This window comes from Ipomoea nil, unplaced genomic scaffold (genome assembly GCF_001879475.1).
Source record: "Ipomoea nil cultivar Tokyo-kokei standard unplaced genomic scaffold, Asagao_1.1 scaffold0143, whole genome shotgun sequence".
NCBI classification, from domain to species: Eukaryota; Viridiplantae; Streptophyta; class Magnoliopsida; order Solanales; family Convolvulaceae; genus Ipomoea; species Ipomoea nil.
The window spans coordinates 1,851,107-1,863,501 of record NW_017616571.1 but is presented as its reverse complement, the minus strand read 5'-3'; the positions used below and the strand labels follow the sequence as shown (position 1 = coordinate 1,863,501).

At 35.9% G+C, this 12,395-nt stretch overlaps 1 protein-coding gene across 1 annotated transcript; it reads left to right on the top strand.

Annotated features, from left to right (window-relative positions):
* The first annotated feature begins 9,068 nt into the window (after positions 1 to 9,068).
* Positions 9,069 to 11,885, top strand: LOC109172349 (putative late blight resistance protein homolog R1A-4). Its single transcript, XM_019321539.1, has 3 exons — positions 9,069 to 10,499; positions 10,561 to 11,719; positions 11,865 to 11,885. The coding sequence occupies exons 1-3, from the start codon at positions 9,121 to 9,123 to the stop codon at positions 11,883 to 11,885; spliced, it is 2,559 nt and encodes an 852-aa protein (XP_019177084.1). The 5' UTR covers positions 9,069 to 9,120.
* The last annotated feature ends 510 nt before the right edge of the window (positions 11,886 to 12,395 follow it).

Genomic DNA, 12,395 nt, shown 5'->3' with positions numbered 1-12,395 from the left:
GGAGGAAAGATGTCAAAGTCTTCCACAAAAGCCGGGCTCTCCAGAAGACATCCCGAAAGCAGCCTCAGATGCTACAACTAATGCTCAATCTCTTCCACAAGAACCTACTATTGCAGAGCAGGTAATTCTGACACAAGAACCTGCACTAGTAGACGAGATAACAGCTGCTCAAACATCTTTTATCTCGAAACCATCTGCTCGTCAATCTTCTCCAGACCGGTACACCCTTGATAAATCTCTCAGAGAATCGATTGAAAGAGATTACAATCGAGTTCTACAATGGCACAAGTGGCGCACGGCACCTCTCAGAACCTTTCTCGAAACTTTTGAAGCCATGATCGACGAAGAGGAATTCGCACTTCAATGGCTTGAAACTCAGGACGTCACAAAGGCTGTGCGAATTGAGGAGATCCACCGAGTGTACTCTTATAGAATAACTCATCGATCTCTCGGGAAGGAAAAAGCTCCCTTGGTAGTTCCTCTTCATAAACCTCCCATGAATCCAGCAACTGAAGCCGAATTAAAACACCTTCGCTACATCATGCTGCTATCCAAAATTAAAGCCCAAATGGCAGAAGATCATCCTCGAGATCCCAAAGGAAGTGCTAGTGGAACGAAAGATGTTCATGGCAACGAAATCGAAGAAGAGGATGAAGAAGAAAGTGAAGACGAGCGCAATGAAGAAGACAATGAAGATGATGACAATGATGATGAAACAGAAGACGACAACAGTGGTACTGATGATGATAATGATGATGACAATAATCCACAAGGAGGAAGAGGTGCTGAAGAAGAAGAACCAGAAGATAGCCACACTATCTTGGTCGAAACGGACTATGCTAACTGCCCACAAAGACCACCTCTCCTGAAAATACCATCTGAAGACGAAGACTCGGATGAAGCATCCAGTAAAAATCCAGTTTACTCATCTCGTGCTATCATTCCGCATCTGAACGAATCTATACAACAACATCATAATCTTCCAGTTCATGAGGAAAGAAAGGAAGCCTCACCTGAACATGGCCACTCGATGCATGGTGGAAATCCGGAAGCACCACATCCTGACGAACACAGGAACTCTTCTCCAACACACATTGAGGACGATTCTATCGCTGAGTCCCCACGGACCATTATGAACCTCATGCGAGAAACTGTTCATTCAGCTGAACTGATTCACAAGCAATATCTCGCCCTAAGGGAGAAGGACACGAGAGTATTGAATGACTTATGTCAAAAAATCAATCTACTCCTTGATGTACAATCTCAACCACAGCAATCGAATCCTTCTCACGACAAAACTCTTAAGCAATTGGTGAAAAGAGTTTCTGATCTTGAAGAAAGTTCAAACAAAGTCGCTAGACGGCAACACGAGATTAAGCATTCTCATTACGGCCTCAAGGAACGTGTTGACCTAGCTTGTACCAAGATTGACACCTATCAAGACAATTCCTATCAACTTGGTGAATATGCTCTTCAGATTCTGGGATATGCTCAAGACATCCTGCTTGCAATCAGACAAATCCCCTCTGTCCCTCCTTCTGCCTGCGCTGATGATGCCAAAAAGGGGGAAAATAGGGATGATGACAGAGATAAGGATGATGACAACCAACCAAGAAGGGATAACACGAAAGAAAGATCTTCAGAAAAGCGAGCCTCTCCTCACAAAGTCTCGGGTTACTATAATAGGGATGATGACAGAGATAAGGATGATGACAACCAACCAAGAAGGGATAACACGAAAGAAAGACCTTCAGAAAAGCGAATCTCGGGTCACTCTCATCCACCTAAGTCTCGTGGACAGTCTCATGATCAAAGACGCTATGGTCGCACTCAAGACAGACCTCACAAGGATCGACAATCTTTCGGCTCTGAAGCCAAATATCTCTTCACAGGACTATCAAGAAGAGATCAAGCAAGACTAAGACAAAGGCTCATGAAAAATACCTCAGTTACCATGGATGGCATTGGAAACTTCGTGGACTATGTCCCATACGAAGAAGGAAGCGGTAAGAGGTTTGAAGGTTGCAACAATCCCATCTGGTTGAAGAAGAAAGACAACCACACAAGGCAAAACTACATGAGCACTCAGAATGAAAGGATCAAAAGACAAAACAAGGAATTGTGGGATAAACACAATGAAGAGATCAAGATAAGAAATGATGAAGCAAGAGAAAGAGAAAGGATTAAAAATCTCATCAAAGATCTATCAAATGTAACCAAAGACTCTCCTAACAATGTCACGTACAATGCAGCTTTCAAAGTGCATAAAGAGTCAGGCAAGAGTTATCAAGAAGGAATGAATTCGTTTGAACTGATCTCCTGGTGGAAGTCTGGAGTAGTGGAAGGCAACAACATTCGAGAAGCCTACAACAATTACACGAGTCTAAACATCAAAGGAGGATATGAAGAGCTCGTCAGAAACAATCCAATCAGGACTTTCAGAGCAAGAATCAACGAGAAGATAGACTACGAGAGAACACAAAGAAGACAGGAAGAGAAGGACAATCAAGAAAGAAAGAAGGAAGCTCAGCAAAAGTTGAATCTTTTAGAAATGTAAGTTATCCTTTATTTTGATTTATTTTGACAGAGTTTTTGTAATGACTTTATCTGAATATCTATGAAACTCTCATTGTCACACATCTCGTGTCACTTGTCTGAGTTAAAAAATCCTTGTCTTTATTTCTGCTGCTTCTTCGTAGAAAATACTTGTAAACTCTCGATAATGGCTGTGTTATTAATAGAATTATCCTTAAGGAGCACTTTCTCAGCCTTATAAGAAGAGTATAGGTTTTGGCATCATCAAAAAGGGGGAAATTGTTAGGAACCTTGTATTAGGATTTTGATGATACCAATGTAATGTAGAAAGTAGACCCCTAACTCTTGCATTTTGTATTGTATCGCTACTTTCGTTCTAGACGAAAGTTGCCATAACTCATATGTAATTTGTGTTAAGCTAGAACAAACACACGAAAAGAGTTATGAATAGAACATAGGCTGATCAAGGCGAAAGAAGACTCCACAGCAACGAAAGAAGGAGTTGTCATTAAAAAGACAGTTCTTTTCAAGACTATCTCAACAAGTATTCTTCTTCTCATCAACAAGAAGAATGCTCTACCTGTCTGATTTGACAACATCCTAGGACAATAAGGACCTCAACTCATGGGACACGCTATCCAAAGAGCAATTAATGAAGTTGTACTATCTCTGGAGCTAAAAGACAAAAGTCATCAGATCCTCCATACCTTCAACGGCTACATAGTACAAACCCATTAATGGAGCATTAAATGCATGAGGCTCCATGGTCCTTGTCCAACAGATAAAAGGTTTGAAAAATTCATCTCCCTCCAACGGATGAATTTTTATCACCTATATAAACCAACCTTCATCAACTAAGAAGGTGCTGGTTCATTTTATCACTCTACTCACTCTCTTGCAAAAAGCTCTTGAAAAGTGAACAAATCTCAAAGTTCTTTGCGAACCAGCTATTTAAGGTGTTAAGGCATTTGAAGTAGATCAATCATCACTGCCCTACATCTTGTAAGAAGTCTTGCACTCTTGAAGCAATCATCCACACCAACAAGACTTCACAGTTGGAGGAATCAAGAAATACTTTCTTACCAACCTCAACTTAGAAGAAGAAGTTGATAGAGGCGGAGTAAACTCTCGGAGTTGAAAAACCTTCAAAGGCTGTCCGGCTTAGTGATCAAGGAAGTCTTTGTGTAATTGTACTAAAGAGTGATAGTGCAATCCTTCCAGCAGTTGTGGAAGAAGAGTGGAAGTAGGCAAAGTTTGGCCGAACCACTATAAAATCTCGTCTCGCTCTTCTCTTTACTTACTGCTTTATTTTACTGCTTGCATATCATCTCTTTCATCACTCATCTTATCCTTTTATCAAACTCGTGCAACCCTCTCTTAATAACCTTTCCGCTGTGCTTATCTTACTCAAAAGTGTTGTCAGGGTTTTTCTTTTAAAGAATCTAAAGAAAAACGAGAGTCTATTCACCCCCCCCCCTCTAGACTCACCACTCAATCTATCGGGACCAACACTCTCAACTGAATATCTTCCTCTCTTTTTCTCTCTAACTCTATTACAGAAAGAAAATGAGAGCTTATATATCACTTCTATCTAACAAACTAGACAAACTAACTCTTAGCTATTCTAACAGAAGGTTGTTTGAACTGTTCAGAAGTTAGTTTGCTGATCTGGCAGTCAGTTGTGTTGGATGGTGATTTTGCTGATGACTGAGCTGATGATTGAGCATCTGTTGATACGAATTAAACAATCTTTTCCTATATATGTATGCATTAACTGAACTTTTGACATAAACGGAACTCAAAATCACATTGCCAATATTTGACAATTTTATTATTATTATTTTTTTTTTGAATTTGGGATTGGAGTTCAATATTCATCCTCCTCAGAATGTACCGAAAAAGAGAAATGTGACAAGCAATATGAAAGTAATTTAAAATGCAATACATACATATCTAAAGGCCAACTTGAAATCGCATCAAAATTTAAAAAGAACACTCAAAACACTAGAATTGGAAGACTAGTGTTGCATAATTATCAGGATAATTATGCAAAGTAATTCAACTAATTGAATGAAAGGATACTGGTCATTGAAGGTCTTGTTCTGTTCAGGATCAAGCCCGAACATCAGAACCTATTTTGTCAATCTTGTATAGCAACATGACTGGATTGGAGACACCGACTCTCTGATAGTCAACAAATGCCCCCTCGAGACTTGCTTGTACACCACTTGAGAGCATATATCACTCGAAAGTATGTAGTGCAAGAAAGTCTCGACACGTACTACAGTTAAAGATATAAGGCCGTTTCAACTCGTGCCAAGGAGCCTTGAAGGATATGAGGCCGTTTAAACTCGTGCCTAGGAGCCTTGAGAATATGAAGCCGTTTAAACTCGTGCCAAGGAGTATCATTTAGCTTCCTCCATTTCAAATTTTACACAGGGTTTGCCCCCATATCGGTTGAAAGTGCCTATGAAGATATGAGAGGCAGAGTTGTCCCACTGGGCGTGCCAATTTGTGAACAAAGAAAATTTAATAAAATATATTAATATTCAAAATTCCGGTTACATTGAGTATGAATGCGGTGTGGGTACAAGTCTCTGGATGTCCTCTGATTCTTCAATTGGATGCCTTGAACACTCCACCATTGAAGGGCCTCCGGGTTTCAAGTGGCTTAATTTTCAAAGAATGGCTTGTATAGCTTGTTCTTCATTGAAGGGCCTCCAGGTTCAAATGACTTGATCTTCAATGGAGGTTTGGATCAACAGACATGATTGGATTGGAGGAGGGGTTTCCCTAAATAAGGTTCAAAGCTTAGGATGTTTCTATGATTTTTTCCTAGGATCAATACATAGAAATGAAAGGTCCTATTTATAGCGGTAGGATACAAGAGTTTTGATAAACTCAAACTCTTTTGATATTATCTAATTAACAAATTAGATAATATCAATATTATCCAAAATATATTCAAATATACTAATATTGATAAATAATCAATATTTATCAAAATTTGAGTGTCAACGACAAGATTGACTCTTAGAAAGAGTATTAGCCTCATTGATTTGAACTAGTCAACTATGAACAATCTACGTTAGTTTAACTCATTTTGATCATTTCCTAGCTAGGGTCACAAAGCGAAATTTACTCATGCACACCTTCAGGTAGCAGATTCATATTTCTTTCGCCACTAAAAAATAGGGATGTGATCTGTAACCTAAAATTAATGGATAAGATAAAAAAATAAAAAAAAAATAAAAAAAGTCAACTTGATATGTAAGTATATCCTCTAATGGGTAAAACAGTTGGCCTAGAAATTTAAGAATGGTCTATATGGCCATATTCAAAACCAATGATTGAACCATTGATAATAATAGATGAATAGTCGTCTCTTCCACTCATTCACTCTCCTAAGTTAGTTGTTGACATTGATATCCGTTCCTGGGGTGGTTGACTTTTAATTTTTTTTGTTCTCGGACAAGTGAAAGTATTAATGCTTCATGTGCACCATCAGTTGAGACATGTTTTTACAGGTCAGAGCAATGATTTGGTCATATTCATGCATGTTCAAGAAATCAAATTAATAATAAATATAAAATGTTGTTGGCGTTATTTGGGAAAAATTAAAGGAAGATACTTGGTCACAATTTTCTTCCTCTCACAAGTTTTTGATGTAGACATTTTTTAATTGGATGACTCAAATGAAAAAAATAACTAATTTTTATTTATCACATCTATAAATAAAATTTGGGAGTATGCATAGTAGAATTCAAAATTAAAATACTTCCATGTGCACCATCCATCTAGACTTATTGATTTTATATAGGGATGATAATTTTAATTTGTCCCCGCAAATATTCACCTGAATTCAGGTCACATGGGTTGAGTTTTTTTGGATGATAATATGTCAAAGGTCAAGGATGGGCTTTAAAAAAAGTAAAGTCGCAGTGACTCGGATTGGATTCAGGTTCTATGTACAAAATTCTCCTAGAACCGTATTTAATCCACCATGTGTGTACATGTGTGTGCGTGTATGTGTATATATATATATATATATATATATATATATATATATATATATATATATATATATATATATAGTAAAATAAGTACTAGTATGTAGTTAATTATAAGATCGAGTTTCTATAACTTGGATAATTTTTTATTATTTTTATATCTAAATTATTAAGTTTATTTTTAAAATTAACAATCTAGTTGTTAGAATATTTCTATTATTTTATTTTTTAATATAATTAATAAATTTTATTATTCTATTGTGTGTAAGTAATTTAAATATTATTTTTTAAAAAAATTTAATAAAATAATAAGTAGTGGACTAGTGGGTATCAACGCCTGGTGGGGTGGGAGTGAGTTTTGTAAAAGTCCACTTGATACTGATTGAAGTGAAAGTCGGTAGATAAAATATAAGGTGAGTCCGGTGATAGATGTACCCATTGCCATCCTTAGTTTTATATATCAGATGAGATAGAGAGATAAATTATAATGTTTTAAAGTAAGCAGATCAAGACCATCTAATTACTGCACAGACACATTGTTTGAGAAAAGTTGAGATCTGATCTGAATAGTTTGAGAGAGAGAGAAAGAGAGAGATGGCTTGTGTTGCTTTGACTTCTCTCATGGCAACAATGGAGTTGGAGTTTCTTCAATCCAGTAGTCGTCCAAGAGTGGCAACAATGGAGTATTAGCCACCTTGATTTGAACTAGTCAACTATGAACAATCTAGATTAGTTTAACTCATTACGATTATTTTCTGACTGGGTCACGAAGCGAGATTTACTCATGAACACCTTCAATTAGCGGATTCATATTTCTTTCGTCACTAAAAAATATGGATGTGATTTGTAACCTAAAATTAACGGATAAGATTTAAAAAAAAAAAAAAAAAAAAAAAAGTCAACTTGATAGGTAAGTATATCCTCTAATGGCCTAATGGGTAAAACAGTTGGCCTAAAATTTTAAAAATGATCTATATAACCATACTCTAAACCAATGATTGAACCATTAACATTTAGGCTATCCTCACTCCTGCAAAGAACCCATTGACAAAGTGATGTGGTAAAATGAGGTGGAATAATATGCTATTTATATTTATTTTTATTGCTTACTTGGATTGTCAATTTGCAAGTAATGCAAATTGGCAAACCATTTGCATCGTACAAAGCTGTTGCCACAGCAGCAGCGGCAGCAGCTTTATACCTTTTTTTTTTAATTTTTTATTTTATATATGTACTTTTTGTTTGTTTTCTTTATTTATTTTATTGTTTGGGGTCCACTTTTCAAAATAGATTAGATTTGCAGAGATGTGGTGTGAATAGTAGATGATTTGCAAATGGGATGATGTGGGAGTGGGACCCATTTTTAAGAGTGGGAAATATTTGCAGGGATAAGGACAGCCTTAGTTGGATATTTTCTCACACTCAATCACACTCCTAAGTTAGTTGTTGACATTGATATCCGTTCCTCGGGCGGTTGACTTTTAATTTTGTTTTCCTCGGAGAAGTGAAAATATTAATGCTTTCATGTGCACCATCAGTTGAGACAGGATTTTACAGGTCTGAGCAATGATTTGGTCATTCATGCATGTTCAAGAAATCATCAAATTAATACGGAGTAATAAATATAAAAAGTTGTTGGCGTTATTTGGAAAAAAATTAAAGGAAAATACTTGGTCACAATCTTCTCCATCTCACAAGTTTTTGATGCATATATTTTTCTGTTGAATGACTCACATGAAGAAAATAACCAATTTTTATTTATTAACATCAGTGAGTAAAATTTGAGAGCATGCATAATAGAACTCAAAATTAAAATACTTCCATGTGCACCATCCATCTAGACTTATTAATTTTATATAGGGACGATGATAATTTCAATCTGTCCCGCAAATATTCACCTGAATTCACCTCACATAAATTTTTTTGGGTGATAGTGGGTCAAAGGTCGAAGATGGGCTTTAAAAAAGTAACATCGCACTGACTCGGATTGGATTCAGGTTCTGTGTACACAATTTGCTTTGAACCTCACTTAACCCACCATGTGTGTGTGTGCGTGTGTGTGTATATATATATATAATAGTAAAATAAGTACTAATATATAATTAATTATAAGATCGAGTTTCTATACCTTATGTAATTTTTTTATTATTTTTAATTTTTATATCTAAATTATTAAGTTTATTTTTAAAATTAACAATTTATTTATTTGAATATTTCTATTATTTTATTTTTTAATATAACTAATACATTTTATTATTTTATTATGTGTAAGTAATTTAAATATTATTTTTTGAAAAATTTAACAAAATGTTAAGTAGTGGGTATCAGCGCCTATGGGGAGGTAGTGAGTGTTGTAAAAGTCTACTCAATGCAAAGTGAAATTAGGTAAACAAAATATAAGGTGTGTCGGGTGGTAGACCCATTGACATCTTTAGTTGTATAGATCGGATGAGATAGAGAGATAAATTATTATGTTTTAAACTAAGCAGATCAGACCATCTAATTACTGCACATACACATTGATTGAGAAAAGTTGAGATCTGATCTGAATAGTTTGAGAGAGAGAAAGAGAGAGATGGCTTGTGTTGCTTTGACTTCTCTCATGGCAACATTGGAGTTGGAGTTTCTCCAATCCAGTAGTCCAAGGGTGTCTCTTCATGATGAAGCAACAGTGAAATCTTTGTTTGAAAAGCTCTCATCTTTGCAAGCTTTTCTGCAGGAGAAACCCAAGAGTGGCGGCATTGCAATCAGAGATTTGGAAATCAAGATCAGAGACTTTGCACTGGATGCCGAAGACCGCATCGAAATACAACTAAGCAACTTTCTTCTGGCCAAGGACAAAGAAGATCAAGAAAAAGCTTCTCAGCAACTCCATCAAACCTTTGGAGAAGCAGCGGAAAACGCAGCAAAGTTGCTGAAAATTAGCAACATCATAAGCAAAGAGGCGGCGGACAATAATGAAACTCAACCACCACTGATTCCTAGGTTGAAACATGCTTCCTCTCCGGTGCTTGAGGGCAGAATGGTCGTGGGTCTTAGCTATGATCATATGGATATAGTGGATCGTCTCATCCGGGGCTTTTATGAACTAACAGTAATCCCAATTGTTGGGATGAATGGCATTGGAAAAACAACTTTAGCTATAAGTGTCTATAATGATCCAAAAGTTACATCCTACTTTGATGTACGAGGTTGGGTTACTATGTCCGGGGAATACAACAACAGCCAAATGCTACACGACCTACTTTGTACACTAGCAGAGGGGGATGAAAATGAAAAGGGAAGCATTCCTGATGATGATGTAGCAGCTGGGCAGGTATACAACTTCTTGAGAGGTAAGAGGTATCTAATTGTTTTGGATAACTTATGGAGCAATCAAGCTTGGCAAGATATCCGACAATGTTTTCCTAATGATGTAAATGGAAGTGGCATAGTAATAACCACTACACATTTCAGGCAGGATTTCGTTGATAACTCACATAGCTATATCCATTACATGCGTTTCCTATTTTCTGATGAAAGTTGGGAATTATTTTGTAATAACCTTTCTCTGGAACAACATATGGCACCTAAATTTGAAAAAATTAGGAGTCAAGTTGTAGAGAAATGTGAAGGATTACCGCACTCAATTGTTGTAGTTGCAAGACGTTTGTCTAAGTGTGACAACATAAAACAAGAATGGAAGAAGGTTGAAAAGGAAGTAGAGTTGCTTGGAGTTCTAGATAGAAGGGCACTCACCCTTACTTACAATCAATTGCCACAACATTTAAAAGTTTGTTTTCTATATTTTGGTGTCTTTCCAAAACATAGTGACATCAAAGTGAAAGTACTTATTAGGTTATGGATTGTTGAAGGATTTATTAAGTCATTGGAGGGTAAGGAGTTAGAAAATCAAGCTTATGAGTATTTGCAAGATTTTATTGATAGAAGTCTTATTATAATTGTCAGAAAATCAAGCTTATGAGTATTTGCAAGATTTTATTGATAGAAGTCTTATTATAATTGTCAGTAGGAATTCTGACAGAAAAATTAAGACTTGTCGGATGCATGGTGCCTTGCATAGCTTTTGTCTGAGAGAAGCTCAGAAAGAGAGCATTTTTTGTGCAGTGAATACTGGGCAATATGCACCACGGTCACTTAAAATGTTCGCAAACTCATGCCGCTGGTTAAGTTTATACAGACATAGGTTTGACTACTATGTGTTGTTAAGAACAAACAATCCTCGCTCCATTTTCTTCTTCCATGAAGATGCTGAAATATCTGTATCTTTCAAGTTACTAAGAGTTTTGACTTTTGTTCCATCTTCATTTCTTCAAAGAGTGCCAACAACCAACTTACATGATTTAGTTTTTTTGAGATACCTATCTGTATCAGAATGGTTTGATGGTCTTGATTATGTAGTGTCAAACAATCCAAACTTGCAGACACTAGTTGTTTCCGGTAGTAATGAATTCCAACCAAGACGACCTGCTGTCCATTTGCCTTCTACAATTTGGGAGTTACCACAGTTACAACATCTTGAACTTCACAATGCATATGCGATTGATCCTCCAATCGCAGTCAAAGATAATATGCAAACATTATCTTGGGTGTGTCCAACTCATTGTAGAATGGAAGTCTATCGCAGGTTTCCAAACATCAAGAAATTGAAAATGTTTGTATTTTGCAGCAAGCCCATTATGTTGGATAATCTTGACTATTTGGAATGCCTTGAGAGGCTAACAATTTCTGTTTCGTTTGGTTGTGTTGTATCCCTTCCAAAACCATCTATGTTTCCTTCACAACTGAAGAAGTTGAGGTTAAATGGTACTAACCTTTCTGAGAAGGATTTAATGGTAATTGGCATGTTGCCCCAACTTGAGGTTCTGAAGTTGAAAAACGCTTTTCAAGGGGAAATATGGGAGGTAGCTAAAGGAGGATTCCATAGATTAAAATTCTTGCTTCTTGAAGATAAAAAGCTCAAGCAATGGATAGCTGAAGAAGATTCTTTCATGTTCCAATGTCTTGAACGCTTAGTTCTAAAATTTTGTTATTGTTTGAAAGAAATTCCTCAAATAATGGAAGATATTCCCTCCTTGGAATTAATTGAGTTGGAGCAGTGTGGTTCTTCTGTTGAGGCTTCTGCAAAGCATATTCATCAATTTCGACACGAATTGGGACAAGAAAATTTTATGGTAAGATGTTACAGCATTATTCATTCTTCGTTTTTCTTTTATTTTGTATTCTATTCTAACTTTATTTACAAAATCTGCTACTGTTTTGTCCTTCAATTCTCATCTCATCTCATTTTCTTCATTTTGCGTTCTTTTATTCATGTAGCTCTGTCTTGGCTATTGCTAAGTATATTCAAGAATAATCAATGTACGTATGCGGAAATGAAAATTTGAAGGTTAGAATTAAGCTACTCCAGATATGTTACATTCCTAATTTTGTACTGTATTATTTATATTTGACTTTTCGATCACATTCTATTTTTTTTTTTTTTTTTATAGATCAAAATTGAAGGATGTGAATATGATGAATCATAGTGCACATACACAAGTACACATAGAAAACGATTGGGGCTTGGGAGGAATGTCTCAAATTATCCAGTCCAATGGTGAAATACAAGCTAAGGAATATCAAGTTGAAGATGATGAGTTTTCTTAATTTTTTTTTTCTTAATTTTTTTTTTTTTTTTTGAATGCTACTGATTCTATTATAATTATAATAATGACTTTTCTTTATTAGAGTACTTTTGAGTTGTGAATGTATGTTATCATGCACTTTGTGGACATTTCACTTTTTGCTTGTTTGTGAAAATATTTTTAATATTTGTGCGCAATAAGCGTGAGATCGACTTATATTATT

Bases quoted from the DNA above. Each gene is read 5' to 3' on its own strand.
- LOC109172349 (XM_019321539.1), top strand. From the start codon at position 9,121: ATGGCTTGTGTTGCTTTGACTTCTCTCATGGCAACATTGGAGTTGGAG. The intron at 10,500-10,560 runs AAGCTTATGAGT...TGTCAGTAGGAA, and splicing joins ATTATAATTGTCAGAAAATC to TTCTGACAGAAAAATTAAGA. The intron at 11,720-11,864 runs GTAAGATGTTAC...TTATTCATGTAG, and splicing joins TGGGACAAGAAAATTTTATG to CTCTGTCTTGGCTATTGCTA.